The 18,422-nt window shown below is 34.7% G+C and overlaps 2 protein-coding genes across 2 annotated transcripts in view; both read left to right on the top strand.

The window, feature by feature from the left end:
- LOC142519404 (flavonoid 4'-O-methyltransferase 3-like) overlaps window positions 1–18,422 on the top strand; it is a 52,565-nt gene that overhangs the window by 9,463 nt on the left and 24,680 nt on the right. The window lies entirely within an intron of this gene.
- Window positions 12,142–16,432, top strand: LOC142519810 (flavonoid 4'-O-methyltransferase 3-like). Its single transcript, XM_075622834.1, is given in 4 exon segments — window positions 12,142–12,836; window positions 12,838–13,008; window positions 13,132–13,485; window positions 16,241–16,432. Coding segments are annotated over 4 exon segments (1,323 nt in total). The 5' UTR covers window positions 12,142–12,230.

Here is an 18,422-nt window from a genome sequence, read left to right as displayed (position 1 = left end):
CCTCTGCCATGATATTTTTTCGTAGACTACTTTTCTGTCTGTTATCAAATCTTTCTAATTTTTTGTGTGTTATTATTATTATCAACGAAACGATTATTCCAACGTGAATTTTGAGCTTTAATCAACTAATTATCTTCTAGCTCAACATACAGAAAAGCAACACATACTTTATTATCCATATCCGATCTTCTGAGATCACTTTGTGTTGCTGTTTCGAAAATCTCTTCAAGCTAAACATTTTACTATATCATTGAGAAGAGTTTGTAAACTGAAAAAGAGTCTTTTTCAGAACTTTGTTGTATTCGTTTTTTTACGGAGTTGTGTAACTAAGAGTTCAGTAGGCTAAGGGTAAGCCCTGTTGAAGTGGGTGTGTACAAGTGTTGTACTATAATATCCAAAGTCTTTTGGTCATACCTTCTGGAAACAGAGGAAGGGGAGACGTAGAAGATTTTATCTTCGAACTTCCAGAAACAACCACTGTTTTACTGCCTACTGTTTTATTATTTCTTATCGTACTCCATTGGATCGTTTCCACACTTATTGTGATCCGCTGGATTTACATTCGAACAAGACCAGTATAATCTCTAACATGATTATAGCACCCTTTGCAAAATCGTCAAACAAAGGAAATAGTTTATTCACCCCCCTCTAAAATCCTTATCGATCCCCAACACAATATATTTGTTAGTATTTAAATTTTATTTTGTATTTGTTTTGTTAAATTTGCGTTGTGAATTATGACGAGAAAAATAAATTTGGAAGTTCAAGGAGGAAAAAAAAGAAGAAATTATCGGATTAGATTAACAAACTACTTGAAGTCTTGGAGTATGTCAAAAATTTCCATCATAGGTTTCTTAATGCTTGGATAGCTTATAGTGACTTTTGCATAAATAAGTTTATCAAAACTGAAGGTTATAAAGAACTATTTTTGATCAACTATGTCATGTGATAGATATAATCATATAATGGTTTGAACATATTATCAGTTGTAAAAAAGATGGTAGCTAAGCTTAATTACGGTTATTAAATTGACAATTTTCAACAACAAAAAGCGCGAAAAATATTAACATTTTGTCATTATGTTTAGTTTATATATGTCATTTCATATAATTTTAAAAATTTAAATAGCATATGGATATTGATGATAATTATGTGCATTTAATTATCAGATCGTATATACTATTTTATGTGTAATAAAAAAATTATGTAGGACTTTATCCTAAAAATTAGTATAGAGTCTCCAATTTTCTAGAAAAAGCTCGGAATGAGATCTTTCCCATAAATAACCAATAAACAACACAAAGTTGAGTATTTGATTAATGATTATATTTAAACCAATTGGACCACAAAGTTAGGCATTTGATTAAAGATTATCTTTAAACCAAAATTGGTGCTGTGAGAATTAACTTCTCGAATTCACATAATGCATGGTCACGCCCGCTATTCTCATTGTAAGCATAGCCATAGCCATACCAGGAAAGCTGAATCTATTCCACTAGGATTGGGTGTGGGTTTAGGCCGAAATATTGTAAGAAGATGTGAGCTATCTCGAGGAGAGCATCTCATTAACTGGAAATATAATTTTTTTAATCCCTTAACTTATCTAATTTTAGGTTTTAATCAATTAAGTTTGGTTTCGATGCACTAAATTTTTATTTCGACTATTTCGGTCTCATGGCTGACGTGAAATTTGACGAGTCTAACAATTTTCGACATCACATCAATTTTTTTCGATTTCATGTCAGCATTTTTTATAACCATGCCATATCAACAACTCTGAACCAAAATATCCGAATCTGTATAATTTTCCAATGATTTTTTTTCATAAACATGATTTTATAATTTATTTTGATTTAAATTTTGTGAAAATTCTATTTTGGGTTCTGTAATTTGAAAGTTTTTTTTTTATTTTTGATAAAGTTATTAGTTAATTCAATGTCTTAGTCCATTAATTTGATTTTTTTTTTCAATTTTAATATTTTTTTCATCAGAGCGCTGACGTAGAATCCGATACATCAACAATTTTTTGTGTCACGTCATCATTTTTCTATCCCATGTCAGCATTTCAATGATAAATGATTTAAATTGAAAAAAAATTGCATATTAGTGGACTAAAACCATGAATTGATCAATAACAAAATGAAAAATGAAAACATGCCAATTATAAGTGACAGAATTCTATGTTTCAATGTAAACAAAGATTAATGTGTTAGTTACAAGTGTCTCACTTCATGTTCGTTGGAGCTCCCAGTGTGAAAATATTTAATGCATTGTATATCTTCCTTCCTTCTCCGAGTTTAATTTGAAAAAGGCCAACTTTCATTTATGATGGTGTAGGACCGAGCGCTTGCCGTTTTACCAAAAGTTATAGCTAGTAGTAATGGTGCAACTCAAATCTTTTAAACCGCACAGCAGCTCAAGCACCACGATTCGATCGCTCTACCAAACATGGACAATTATTGCACCCAACAGATGGCCTTCTAACTTTACTTGCTCCCACTTCTATTGATAGTAAATGCATAAAAATAAAAACATACTTATCAATAGAAATGAATCTATCTATATAAATATATAAAAAGATAATTGTGTTGTGAAAAAGTAAAAATTTATGGTAAAAAGTAAAAATCTCAAACTCTCAAAATTTACAAAACTACACACTTTATAATATTTTTCTCTCTACTCAATTGTGATTTTCTTCACAAATGAGAGATCTATTTATAGGAAATCTTTACAAATAATCCAAAAATAAAATACATCATTACCTACATCATCACACACTAATTTTCAATATTTACAACTCTTATTTTCAACATTCAAATATTCAACATTCAAATATTCAATACACACATTTTAAATATTATTTTCCAATACTCCCCCTTGTGATGATGATCATGATACGATGATGTCTTCATTACGTGTTTTTGTACTGCCTCGTTAAAAACCTTACTTGGAAAAACCCATTGGGATAAAAACCATAGTAAGGGAAAAAGAGTGCAGTCACGTAAACTCTCCCTGATGTTGACATGAACAATTCTTCACAAATTTCGTAGATTGCGCATTCCAATATTATATATGTGCTTTCTGAATATTGACGTAGGAAGTGCCTTTGTGAAGAGATCTGATGAGTTTTCACTTGATTGAATGTGACGAACATCAATACATCTATTCTTCTCAAGCTCCTTGGTGAATGCGAAAAACTTAGGAGGAATATGTTTAGTTCTGTCGCTTTTTATGTATCCTTCTTTCATTTGAGCAACACATGCAGCATTATCTTCATATAGTATCACAGGCTTCTCATCAGATGATAATCCGCATGAAATTTGGATATGTTGGGTCATTGATTTTAACCACACACATTCACGACTTGGTTCATGTAGTGCAATAATCTCGGCATGATTTGATGAAGTTGTTACGAGCGTTTGTTTCTGAGAACGCCAAGATATTGCAGTGCCTCCACGAGTAAATACATATCCAGTTTGGGAACGTGCCTTGTGTGGATCAGATAAGTATCCAGCATCAGCATAACCAATTATACTTGGATTAGCATCTTTTGAATACAAAAGTCCCAAGTCTGTCGTTCCTCGTAGATAACGGAATATATGTTTAATTCCGTTCCAGTGTCTCTTTGTTGGATATGTGCTAAATCTTGCCAACAGATTCACGGCAAAAGATATATCAGGCCTTGTACAATTTGTAAGGTACATAAGGGCACCGATGGCACTTAGATATGGTACTTCTGGACCAAGAATATCTTCATCATCTTCACATGGACGGAATGGATCCTTTTCTATGTTTAATGATCTAACAACCATTGGAGTACTTAAAGGATTTGCTTTATCCATATTAAAACGTTTAAGGATCTTTTCTGTATAATTTGTCTGGTGAACAAACATTCCACATTCTTTTTGTTCAATTTGTAAACCCAGACAATACTTGGTTTTTCCAAGATCCTTCATTTCAAATTCTTCCTTCAAGTATGACACAACTTCTTGAATTTCTTTATTCGTTCCAATGATGTTTAAATCATCAACATATACAGCAATAATTACGCATCCGGATGTTGTTTTCCTAATGAAAACACAAGGGCATATTGAATTATTTACATATCCCTTTTTCATCAAGTGATCACTTAGTCGATTATACCACATTCGACCTGATTGCTTTAACCCATATAATGATCTTTGTAATTTCACAGAATAACATTCCCTGGGTTTTGAACTTTGTGCTTCAGGCATCTTAAATCCTTCAGGGATTTTCATATATATATTACTATCAAGTGATCCATATAAGTAAGCTGTAACAACATCCATAAGACGCATTTCTAAATTTTCAGATACCGCCAAGCTAATCAAATACCGAAACGTAATTGCATCCATCACAGGAGAATACGTTTCTTCATAATCAATTCCAGGCCTTTGAGAAAAACCTTGTGCAACAAGTCGAGCTTTATATCTTACTATTTCATTTTTCTAATTTCGCTTTCGAATAAAAACCCATTTGTATCCAACAGGTTTTACACCTTCAGGTGTAAGGACTATAGGTCCAAAAACATTACGTTTATTTAGCGAATTTAATTCAACCTGGATGGCATCTTTCCATTTTATCCAATCCTGCCGATTTTTACATTCACCAAAAGATTTTGGTTCATGATCTTCGTTATCATTTATGATGTCGATTGCCACATTATAAGAAAATATATCATCAATTTCATCTATATCTTTTCGGTTCCATATTTTTCCAGTATTAATATAATTGATAGAGATTTCATGATTCTCGTCAGTTTGTAGTTTTGACAGAACATTTTCATCATCATGTGTTTCTTCAGGAACACCATTCTCTATTTTGTGATCATCATGTGTTTCTTCAGAAACGTCATTCTTTATTTTGTGATCATCGTGTTTCTCTATGAATTTTCTTTTTCGAGGATTTTTATCCTTGGAACCGACTGACCTTCCACGCTTCAGGCGTTTAATGACATCATGAGTATCTTCCATTTGTTCCTTTGGAATTTCAATTCGAGCAGGGGCATTTGCAGCATGTATATATGATTTAGTTACCCCTTTTGTGTCTGCAAATGCATCTGGTATTTGATTTGCTATTCTTTGCAAGTGTACAATTTGTTGTACATCTTTTTCACATTGTTTTGTTCTTGGATCCAGATGTAACAATGATGATACATACCATGTAATTTCCTTTTCGGTATGTTTCTGTTCTCCCCCTAACATTGGGAAGATTTCCTCATTAAAATGACAATCAGCAAAACGTGCTGTGAACACGTCGCCTGTCTGAGGTTCAAGATATCGAATGATTGATGGACTATCATAACCGATATAAATTCCAACCTTTCTTTGAGGTCTCATTTTCTTTCGTTGCGGTGGTGCAATAGGCACATACACCATACATCCAAAAATTCTCAGATGAGAAATGTCTGGTTCTTTACCAAATGCAAGCTGCAATGGGGAGTATTTATGATATGCACTTGGTCTGATGCGAATTAATGAAGCAGCGTGTAAAATTGCATGTCCCCATATAGAAATAGGGAGCTTTGTTTTCATAATCATTGGTCTAGCAATCATTTGCAGACGTTTAATCAATGATTCAGCCAATCCATTCTGTGTATGTACATGAGCAACAGGATGCTCAACAATGATTCCCATAGACATACAATAATCATTGAAAGTTTGGGAAGTAAATTCACCAGCATTATCAAGTCTAATTTTCTTGATTGTATAATCGGGAAATTGATTCCTCAATTTTATTATTTGAGCAAGTAATCTTGCAAATGCAACATTTCGAGTTGATAATAAACATACATGTGACCATCTGCTGGAGGCATCAATCAATACCATAAAGTATCTGAATGGTCCACATGGTGGATGGATTGGTCCACAAATATCACCCTGAATACGTTCAAGAAACAATGGTGATTCAGTTTGGATTTTGACTGGTGATGGTCTTATAATAAGTTTTCCAAGAGAACATGCTTTACATTGAAACTTATTATTCTGAAAGATCTTCTGGTCTTTCAGTGGATGACCATGTGTATTTTCTATAATTCTTCGCATCATTGTTGAACCAGGATGTCCCAATCGATCATGACAATTGGTTAATATCGAAGAATTATCAACTACCATGTTTGATTCAATGGGACTTATATTTGTATAATGCAATCCAGTAGGGAGCATTGGTAGTTTTTCAATCACATATTTCTTTCCTGATTTATATGTGATAAGACACATATATTTCTCATTCCCTTCATTCATTGTTTGAGTATCATACCCATGGGAATATATATCATTAAAACTCAACAAATTTCTTTTCGATTGTGGTGAATATAAAGCATCATTGATCAAAAATTTTGTACCATTAGGTAACAAAAATTGTGCTTTACCACATCCTTTAATCAAGTCTACAGGACCTGATATTGTATTCACCGTTGTTTTTGTTGGTTTTAGTTCCAAGAAATATCTTTTATCTCGGAGGATAGTGTGCGTTATACCACTATCGGATATGCAAACTTCAGCTTTGCTCATAGCATTTTCCATATTTGAACTTCAAAAAAATATGCAATGAAATAAATTACTTGCAATATATATTTAAATATAACACAAATCATAATTATACAATAAAACATTATTCTATGAATACATGAAAAATAGATTATTGTACATTTATATTCTACCATTATATTGTTCATTTTCAGAGAAATCGTTGAGAAAATCTGCAGCATCAATATTGTTCATTTCTATCCCACCAACATATTGATCATTTCCAGAGAAATCATTCATAAAATCACCAGCATCAAAATGAGTTGAATCACTCAAACGGTCACTGCGTTCAGTGAAGTTGGTCTCCTTTTATTTCCCCTTTAATGATTCTTTATAAAGTTTACAAAGGTGCTCAGGGGCTCGACAAACTTTGGACCAATGTCCTGGAATACCACATCTGTAACAAGAACTTTCATATCTTTTTGAGTGCTTCTCATTAACACTTGTATTCTCATGATGCCTTTTCTGTGGATGGTTTGGGACGTTCTTTTGAGATGAGTTATAAAAATAACTATCTCGATTATTTTCAAAACCACGGCCTTGACCACGACCACGGCCAATTCCACGTCCACGTCCACGACCTCGACCTCGACCAAAACCTTGTCTTTGAATTTGATTTTGGTTTCCAGGTTTAAATTCATTTTTACTTACAGCATTTACTTCTGGAAATGCTGTTGATCCAGTGGGTCGGGACTAATGATTTCTCATTAATAGCTCGTTGTTTTTTTCCGCCACAAGAAGACAGGCGATGAGTTCAGAATACCTCGCGAATCCACGTACTCTATATTGTTGCTGTAGAGTAATATTTGATGCATGAAACGTGGAAAATGTTTTTTCAAGCATCTCAGATTATGTGACCTCATGTCCACAAAATTTTAATTGCGAGATTATTCTATACATCGCCGAATTGTAATCACCGACTTTTTTAAAGTCTTGGAATCTCAATGTATTCCATTCATCCCGGGCGGTCGGAAGTATAACTTCTCTTATATGTTCGAATCTTTCTTTTAATCCCTTCCACAAAGCCATGGGATTTTTTTCAGTCAGATATTCACATTTCAATCCATCGTCGAGATGTCGACGCAAAAATATCATGGCTCTTGCCTTTTCTTGTGACGTGAATATGCCATTTTCTTTAATGGTCTCGCTTAGACCCAATGACTCAAGATGCATTTCTACATCTAGAGTCCATGGTATATAATTCTTTCCCGTGATGTTGAGCGCAACAAATTCGAGCTTTGTTAAATTTGACATGGTGGTACTAAAAAAAATTACGATGCATTTTATTAGTTAATAATTATTGCAATACAAAGTAACGGATAAACAACAAGTACAAGTATTTGTAAAAATAAAGAAAACGCACGAGGAGGATATTCTCCGATAAATACAAGACTCGTGAGTATGACAACCAAAATAATTAAAAATATCCTTGAGAAAGACATCTTCTTTTTTCTTCGAAAAATTTGATGATGAATAATCTTTAGAGAAGAAGAGAAAGTTGGAGTGATGGAATGTGTTTGTGAGATCATATTTATAGGGCAAAAACTAGCCGTTTTTTACCATTTATGACCGTTGGGGTACAAAAAAAATAAAGGTATGTATTTGTATAATTTTATGGTAATAATATGATATATATAATATTAGACATGTTTAAATAATTATGTATATCATACCATAATATTATCATGAGTATCATAATTTATTTTGTTTAAAAACCTTATAGGCTTTTATACTTGTCGTATCCCTTACCGGGAGTGTGGGATGTCGTCTTAACATCCTCCCAGGATTTATAACAAGTTTATGAAAAATTTATTTTTATTATTTCTAATAATAACATTATATTGTATATTAAATAAATACACAATAAATAAATAACAGTAAAATAAATATAATTATTTTTGTTACCTTTTTCTTCTGTTTGGAGCTTGGAAAAGTATGTAGGACTTTTAGAGCTTCGTGCTGATAACGTGTTGTGAAAAAGTAAAAATTTATGGTAAAAAATAAAAATCTCAAACTCTCAAAATTTACCAAACTACACACTTTATAATATTTTTCTCTCTACTCAATTGTGATTTTCTTCACAAATGAGAGATCTATTTATAGGAAATCTTTACAAATAATCCAAAAATAAAATACATCATTACCTACATCATCACACACTAATTTTCAATATTTACAACTCTTATTTTCAACATTCAAATATTCAACATTCAAATATTCAATACACACATTTTAAATATTATTTTCCAATAAATTGCACGATATACATTATCAGCACAATAAAAATGGATAGTTTACATTAATAAGAAAATTAAATAATATCTGGATATAAAATGAGTAAAATGAATTAAATAATATCTGGATATAAAATGAGTAAATGAGTAGAAAGGGGCAAAATATTGATGAATACGAATGAAAAAAAGAAGAAAGATGTACTTCAAATCATATCGATAGATAACAAAGAACAACTACGAAAAAAGGAAAATCACAATTTCTCTATTTTTAGACGATGAATTTGCACTTTAATAATGTAACTTAATGTTTTTTCATTGTAAAAATAAAAATCCAATGTAATACGATCAAAAATGAAAAAAATACAAGTTATGTTACTAAAAATGCAAATTCATGTTAACAATAGCAAAATTGAAAAAATTACAAATTGCAAGACTTTCCATAAACATAACCTATTTTTCTATTTATATGCCGTTTGTGTGTATTCATTTTCAAAGTTTATTTATTAATTCCGAATAAAGAAAATAATAATTATTTCTTAGCCTCCAATAAAAAATCAAGATATACGTTAATAAATTTTTGTTTTTTTCCTTTTTGAACAAATGTGTCTGAAACATCTATTAATTTTAAAAGCGCAAAAATATTTTTTTTTTATAAAAGCTCGAATCTTCGAAATAACATTTAAAATGTCTTAAGTATTTGACAATAAAAATAGTGCGTAAACATAAACGAGTAAAAATTGTGAAAATCATCAGCGTACCAAAACCAGCGTATAAAAATGTTCATATCATCTCTAATCTCATAAAAACAAAATGCGGAAAACATGTGGTCCTCGGGTCGTATCACCCCACCAGGTCTGTCTACTCAGTGTTCAGCACCTCCAGTCCTTTCAATAACAAGCTCACCTGCATCACACACGCCTAGTGAGTCTAAAGACTAACACACTTGTACCGTTAATAACAAGTACATATAAATAGCACACAGCAGTGAAAAATATCATACTCAACATATCTTTCATGAACTTAAAAGCATAACGTAAACGTGTCGTATAAAATCATGTCGTGTCAACTCATGTCATCTCATATCATCATATACGTGTCAAAACAGCTCATCGTGTCATCATAAACTTAAACATTTTCTTTTACTTGAATTCAGTTCATTAGTTGTGACTTTCGTATCAGCTCTATCGATGGATCCATCTATAAAACCGTGGTACCCGGCGGCGGGGGACATCAGCGACAGCATTACCCGCCCACTGAACCCGGGCCTCAGCTCATCATATCTCATGTCAATGGAAATACGATCGTCGGGCTCCCTCTGGGGCCTTCTCCCGTAAACGGGCTCCCTCTGGGGCCTTTTTCCTCACGATATCTCCAATCATATCATCGTATAAATATACATCGTCAGTCACAACCAATTCACATCCTTCAAAAATATCATCATTTTCATCACTTAATAAAATATGCATACGCGTAACTTTCTTTTAAACCAAGCATGCACCGTATTTATCATAATTGCGTAAAAATCGTAAACATGATGCATGAAAATTTAAAATATCATGAATTTGTGCTCAGGGCGCTGCCAGGACCAAAATCTCACCCCGGGGGCATAATGACCATTTTGCCCCTCGAAACCCAAAAATTATCATTTCACCCTTGGACCTCTAAAATTGACCCGAAGCTTACCAAATTCCTTAAAATATCCCAAATCATATTTAAAAGCGTTCCTAGACGTAAATTCGAGCCCACAAACCAAACTTAATTGATTCTCTTTAAAACTCGAACCGGGGTCCCAATTTTAATCCGAATCGACTCAAAACACAACCAATTTTTTTTCCCACTTATTGTCATATCTTAGAACACTTTAATGATCCTAAATCAGTCATTAGACCCTCCCACTCACGGCTTCTAATTTCCAGAATATGCTCCAAATCAATCGGTCCTATTCTCTCTTGCCACCTCATATGCACCTATCTCTTTAAAACTCACACCACAAGCTACCCCTTCGTTTCAGCCATAACCCAGCCCACCCAGGACTTAGACCAGACCCCAAACCACGTAACCGAAACAAGCCCTCAGCCCCATGTACCCATCTAACTACCAAAAACCGAGACATCACTCCAAACCCCTTACCGAAACCAATTCACTCATGACTCCCCTCACGGCTGATAGGACAAGACCAGCGGCGCCCTTGCTTTTCCAGACCATGGTTCAGACCCACCAGGGTCTATCCATGATCTAGAACCACCAATGCACCACCAACCAGAGCCTATCCCTCGATCTGAAACAAGGCAGCGTGAATCCTTCTCTTCTACACCCCTCGGCCCATTGCTGCAACCTCTAGAATCTTACACCGGCCTCTTGACACCACAAACCAGCTCTAAGCTGTCCCTTAGCATCAAAATAACGGCAACCCTTTGCACCAAATTCAGAGACCGTGAGCAACAACAAAAAGAATGAGGGATACAAAAATGTTCGAAACTTCCCTTCCCTGCGGCTGGACCGTATCATACACACACAGATAAATATACATATATATTACGTGAATGATGCAGCAAAAGGGGATACAAAACATGCCTTGATAATTTGAAGACAAGAACGATACAAATGGAGATCCGGATGAAGTTTTTCTCTTGGAAACCAAGGGGAATCAAAGCCTTCAGCTATTGTGTTCTAATGCCAAGAAATTCTGAAAGGGGAGTCACGTATAACGGCTGTGGTGAGGGGTTACGGGAGTTTAGGGGTTTATTTATAATAATTATGTAATTAATCATTTAATTAATGGTCCTAATATGATAATTAAGGGTTTGAAAGAGGGTTTTAAGCACAATAAGCTTAAAAATAGGTCCATTAAATCCAAACCCACTCCCGAAAAATATTTCGTGTTGGAAAAATTTTGAAAATATTAGCCGAACCATTAAAAAGTCATCCGATCCGATAAAATTTGCGTATCGTTAAAAATAAAATCATGCGAGTAAAAATACCCAATAAAATCTCATTTTAGAAAAATACCTTTAAAAACACCTTATATTAATTAATAAAATTAATCATGTAATTAAAATAATTTCCCTGAAAATTCCCCGGTCTCCGTTCCTCGTTCGAGCGTAAAATACACTTAGAAAACTCTAATGCATGAATTTCTAAAATTTAATGAATTAAATCCTATTATGCATGAATTATGCATAAAAATAATTAAACATAAATTAATGAAAGAAACGTGGATTTTAGGTTTTAAAACAATTTAATAAAATATCAAAGAAATTTAATAACTTGCATGCACGTGGACCTTCAAATTTTTGGGACGTTACAGTGTCAGACATAAATGGCCATTTTAGCCCACACACTTGAAAATAACAAATAAATTGTGACACTCTCCTTTACTTCACTTCTATTTATAGTGCGTGGTTGCATACATTTTCTTGCACACAGCAATAATAAAGAAATTTAAAGGATGGAATCCAAAGCCAAAACACAATCACAACTCCAAGAAAAAGAAACACAAGCTGCCCAGGTGGATATATGGAAGTATGTATTTGCTTTCACTCCAATGGCAGTACTAAAATGTGCTATAGAACTCCAAATATCTGAGACCGTTGAATCACATGGCGTATCCATCACGCTCCCGGAGCTATCCGTCGCCTTGCACTGCTCCTCCTCTGCCCTCCACCGTATCATGAGATACTTGATCTACCACGGTTTCTTCAAGCAGACTCGGATAATTCGAGACGATGAATCATCACTCTGCTACACCCAAACGCCACATTCTCGATTGCTTTTGAAAGATGGCATGGCTGCTTTCATCCTGCTTGAGAGCAGCCCCGTGATGCTCGCCCCGTGGCATGGCCTAAGCGGACGTGCTATGCTGAAAGGTGCTTCTCCGTTTGGGGCCGCACATGGCGGGGTCGACTTGTGGAAATATGCGGCAGAAAATCCTGATTATAGTAAATTGATCAATGATGCGATGGCATGCCATGCGAGGTTGGTGTTTTCAGCAATCGTTGATCGGTATCCTGAGGCGTTCGAGGGGATCAGTTCTTTGGTGGACGTTGGTGGTGGCCGGTGGGGATGGGACGGCCCTTAACGCCTTGGTGAAGACTTGTCCGTGGATTCGAGGGGTTAACTACGATCTCCCGCATGTCATATCTGTCGCACCGCCTCGTCAAGGTGTGGAGCATGTTGGTGGCGACATGTTCAAAATGGTTCCCAGGGGCGATGCCGCTTTTCTTATGGTATGTTTCTCCAACATATATATTCATTGATACAACATGACAAGTTGCATGTATGTATAAAATATAAATAAGGGGTGTAAACCACAAATTAAAACGCTTATATTCTTGATTATATATATATAGTGGGTGTTACACGATTGGAGCGACGACGAATGCATTCAAATACTGCGAAATTGTATGGAAGAGATTCCTTGGGACAAGGGGAAGGTGATCATCGTGGAGGCGGTGGTCGAAGAAGGCGAAGGGGTTGATCAGTATAGCGAGGTTCGTTTGGCGTTGGACATGGGGATGATGGCTCACACGGAGAAAGGAAAAGAAAGAACTTGGGAAGAATGGGGATGCTTGTTGAACGAGGTTGGCTTTACAAAATACACAGAGAAACGCATTGAAAATGTTTTATCTGTTATAGAAGCTTACCCACGATGGATCTTGAAATGCCATCCTCATTGTACAATTTGGTCAAAAGTGTGCGATCATGTAATAATTATATTTGTAACGTATCGTACTTTTGCTACTAAAAATTTGCGGAAAAATTTAAAATTTTCTTAAATAAAGCATGAGCCTTCAAAATCTGATAAAAATAAACTGTACTTCCCACAAGTTGCAACTGAAGATAAAGTTTGACAAAAGTATTTGCAAAAATCTCAAAAACCAGCAACATAAATCAGAGTACTTTTAAAAATTTCATAAAAACTTCAAAACATGGGCGGTCCTCGGGTTTAGCCTCCCGTTCAGTCCAAACCAGCTCCTTGGTCACCACCCCTAGCCTCCTCAAAAACATCATCACCTGCATCGATCAAGTCTAGTAAGTCTAAGGACTCAACACGTATAAACTGGAAGTAACGAGTAGTACATAATAAAATCACATGCAACTTTAAAATAGACATACATACTGAAAATTTGAACTTGCATAATAAAACTGAACATACGTACATGCATACTTAGACGTGTCATCAACATAAACTTTTCTTAAACGTGCTTGCATACATGAACATACTTGAACATACATAACTGCATCATTTTGCGTAGAGGATGTTTCAAAGCAAGTGACCCATAACATAATTCGCCTTATCAGACTAAACCACAGTACTGGGATGACAGGGACGTATCCACTGCCACATACATTAGATCCCCGTTCATAATTTAACGGGCTGATTGGTCCACGTTCATGATTTAACGCTATCCAATCACGATCTAAACCCGTTCATAATTTAACGGGGTGGAGAGGTCCTTGGCCACGTTCACCGACTCCCAAACTCATTCATAATTTGGTCACAAGACATTTAGCATACCTCAAAAAGACTTGAAATATTTTCTTTTGCACATCAACATACTTACTTGGCGTTGAGGGATTCGTTGGACTTCGATTGGGGCCGTTGCTGCACATACTAATCATGAATTTACATGCTTAACTTGCATAACTTAGACGTTGGTAATCATGCTTACTTACGAGTTCATTCAATTCCTTAGGACGTTCTAAAATTCCCATGACCCGACCTTGTAAATCATCGTACTAAACCATGACATCAAACCCCGAACATGCTATATAAAATTTTTCCCAAAGTATGAAGGACACGGACCCCGTGCCTAGGTCCGGGTAGGGGTCCGTGTTCGTGCGCTAAAATGTGTCGTGCAGAAGGAGGAAGGCACAGACCCCGTGTCTAGGTCTGTGTAAGGGTCCGTGTGTGTGCGCAAATTGACACCGAAAAGAATACAAAGGCACGGACCCCGTGCTCTGGTCCGTGTGGAGGTCCGTGTCCATACGCAAAAATGACGATCAAGAATAGACAAAGACACGGACCCCGTGCCAGGGTCTGTGTTCGGGTCTGTGTATTCTCGTTGGACGCGAACTCACGAAAATCATGTACGTGTCATGCTTAACATTCTAGACTCGTTTGTACAGACCAAGAACCGACACCTCGAGACACATCTTAACATGCCAAAACATCGAACCAATTACATACAAGCACCCAAAGCAACGACGTTCACCCTACGACACATACAATTCAAAAACGTGGCAATTGACACCAAATCGGTTCCTACGACTTCTAGTATATTCGAGTGCCTAACAACACCAAACGACATGTCAAATAACAACCCAACATCATACTAATCATACCTAGATGCAGCAACGATCACCCGTCGATTCCCAACGAAGCTTGCAACAATAAAATCTCAAAAACGCATCAACACATAATTTTCTGAAAAACGAAGTTTGAGCAGACCCACGAAAAACGTCATAACTCACTCAATTTTTATCCAAATATTTCGAATTTTATATCAAATCGAAGGTATCAAAAAATTCTACAATTTTCACGTTGAAAGTTTTCTCATAATCCCGACCAAAAAATCTCAGTTTTCAAAAGAACAACAAAAACGGAATTTGAGATCTAAACTTATTTCAAAACTGATCCAAATCGTTTTCCGCTCAAACAACGAACGTCACACATGAATTTTTACACATAAATAACAACGCAATGCATAATATGACGAGATCGATGTAGAAATAATAGAATATACGTGCCTTTTGATATTTAAAATACCGTAACGACGATACCGAAGCGGAGACGGAGTGAGGGTCGATCCGGGACGAACGTGGCGCTAAAATTCTTGAAGAAAACCAACGAAAACTCGCTAGAAATATAGAGGGATGGGGCGGCTGCTTCTAGGAGTAAGAACCCTAGTAATTCTCCTCTCAAAAGTAATAAAAACTGAATGAAATAAGTGTGTGTGTGTTTTGATCGGTTCTAGGTGTGTGTAAAAGTGTGTGTGTGTGTGATTAGTAATTTAGGGAAAAATTGCTTAATTAAATAATAAATAAAACTATTTAAAATACTAACACTCTTTAAACTTTACTAAAATCCCTCAATTAAAATAATGCACACAAAAATGCTAATTTTAAAAGTTTTAAACTCTTAAATAACTAAACACATAAATAAGGCTTTAAAATGCTAAACTAAATAAATTATTTAAAATGCCCCTTCCTAGCTTTTAAAATAAAATACCGCATTTCAAATTGCCAAGAATCGTCCCCGGTCTTTTCCTCAATCCCGCCTCGAATAATCGCCTGAAACATGAAACTCGAAAAACATTTTAACGTTCATCGCATAAACATAATTAATTTAAAATAATGCATTTAAATAATTCATGCACTACTAGGACTCGTTTTAAAATTAAATAAATGCTTTAATAATTAAATAAATGCATGGGTTATACGTGTACTGAATTTGAGCACTACAATATTGTTGTGGTGAATTCACATGCACGAAATGCAATAATTATGTTTTATTTTCTTAAAATAGCTTCTTCTTCTTTATTTCCCTTTTTAACGGTGAAATGCCACTCGAAGTCAAAAACCACTTCGCATTGTGCTCATCGTTTTCCATCTAAAATTAGTAAAGAGCACATTCAACAGACGACCTAAAAAAAATTCTTGGATTTTGATCTTATATATTTGTTTCATTGCGATTTTTGTCATATATCAGGTTATCAAATTTTAGAATTAGTTTGTTATATTTGGTTTTTTTCCCGTAATTTTAGTTTTTTTTCCGACGTGTCACTGACACGTGTAGTGTTTACATCAGTAGTACTGCAGATGAAAAAATTTAAAAAATATTGATATACTATCAATTTCACTTAAATTGTTTAAAAAATACATGGATGGACAGATTAAAGAAATTGTTTGAGGACGACAAAAAACTTTATGTCACACCCCGAGACCGAGGTTAATCGATACCGACATTGTTTAACAATCACAAAATTACAAAACAACAAGCCTCGTAATAATCACTATAACCAGGCTGTAAATCCAAAGCATGTTGGTGGGAATATGTTCGAATAACCTTTATACGAATTTTATTTATACATTCATATTGTATATATATCACATAATGCATTGTTATGAAAATTTTAAGAAAAAAAGAGAGCACGAGTTACAAACATTTATAACTTGGGCATAACAGGTGGTAGTATATAACAAAAATATTTTCGAAGAAAAAAAATACTAACATGAGTTTTTCGCTTTGGGTAACTTTAGTTGTCAAGATTTCTTCCAACTAATACGGGGAGGACGATACACAAATAAAAATATTATATCACAAAAACTTTCATAAGATCATCACAAGAGTCAATTTTGCGAGACAGATTTCCAACCCGACTCGGTTAACGAGAAGATATTACTTTTATGTCAATGAGATGCTCTAGCTAATATGAAATTGGAGGAAGTTCGAAAGGTTGCAACTCTCATCCGGTTCACTTATTGCAATCTTTCTCTCCATCAATTCTCCAACATAACTCGATGATAATCAGACGGGCTCTACTGACAGTTAGATCAAAACTGGGCCTCACACAGCTAGGGAGAGATCAAGGATAGACGGCTAAACCTCATGGGGCTAATCGTTCTTCTTAGGTCAGGGAAGGACGGGGGTTACTCACGATCGGTAATGGATATCGTTATAATAGGCAGTGACTTGACTGTTGAAGGAATAACCCAAAATAGGCTATCCATGTTGCTACATTCCCGGGGAATGCCACCTACTCCAACTCTTGCATTTGACTTCAAGTAGGAATTTAAAAAGAATAAAAATTCGATATTAGAATATTCCTATGGATTCTTAATGATGAAACATATAATTATATTTGCAACTGACTTCAAGTCGGGATTGTAGATTTTGAAAAAAATTATTATCAACCTCTTTTATATATAAACGAATTTATCTGATTCAGAAGGGAAGAATTGTATTTTCCAATGTTTATAAGTTTATTTAAAAAATGAGTACATAATACATAAGAACGATTGATCGATTCACTTGATTTATGGTATTCGTAATTGGAACGAAGACATGAGGTAAGATTAAACTTTGATAAAGAAATCGAAGTTAGTGGAATTTTTGTAGAAGTTTGATGGCTGTATATGTTCACCTACCCGTTTCTTTTTTCCAAATAAATTAGATTAGAGAATTTTGAAAAGTTGTGACTCTGCAAAAAAAACAAAAAAACAAAAAAAAACATTACAAGTAGATCGCTGATGAAATTAGCTATAATTTTATGGAAATAGATGAAAAATAAAGGTTGTATTATGGTTTTCGCATGTGGAATGACAAATGGACTTGAAAATTGAATTTTTTTAAGAGATTTTCTTGAAAACAGCTGTCCTAAGTCCTAACTCACAAGAACGTGGAGTTTTTAGATGTAAAGCTAGTCCCGTCCACTAAACAAATTCTGTCGTGGTATTTTTTTCATGACAAAAACTTGTGTGAGACGGTCTCACGGGTCGCATTTTGTGAGACAGATCTCTTATTTGGTTCATCCATGAAAAAGTATTATTTTTTATGCTAAGAGTACTATTTTTTATTGTGAATATCGGTAGGGTTGATCTTTTTCACAGATAAAGATTCGTGAGATCATCTCACAAG

The sequence above is a fragment of the Primulina tabacum genome, chromosome 11, assembly GCF_025594145.1.
Source record: "Primulina tabacum isolate GXHZ01 chromosome 11, ASM2559414v2, whole genome shotgun sequence".
Taxonomy (NCBI): Eukaryota; Viridiplantae; Streptophyta; class Magnoliopsida; order Lamiales; family Gesneriaceae; genus Primulina; species Primulina tabacum.
This window is presented reverse-complemented; position numbering and strand designations above follow the sequence as displayed.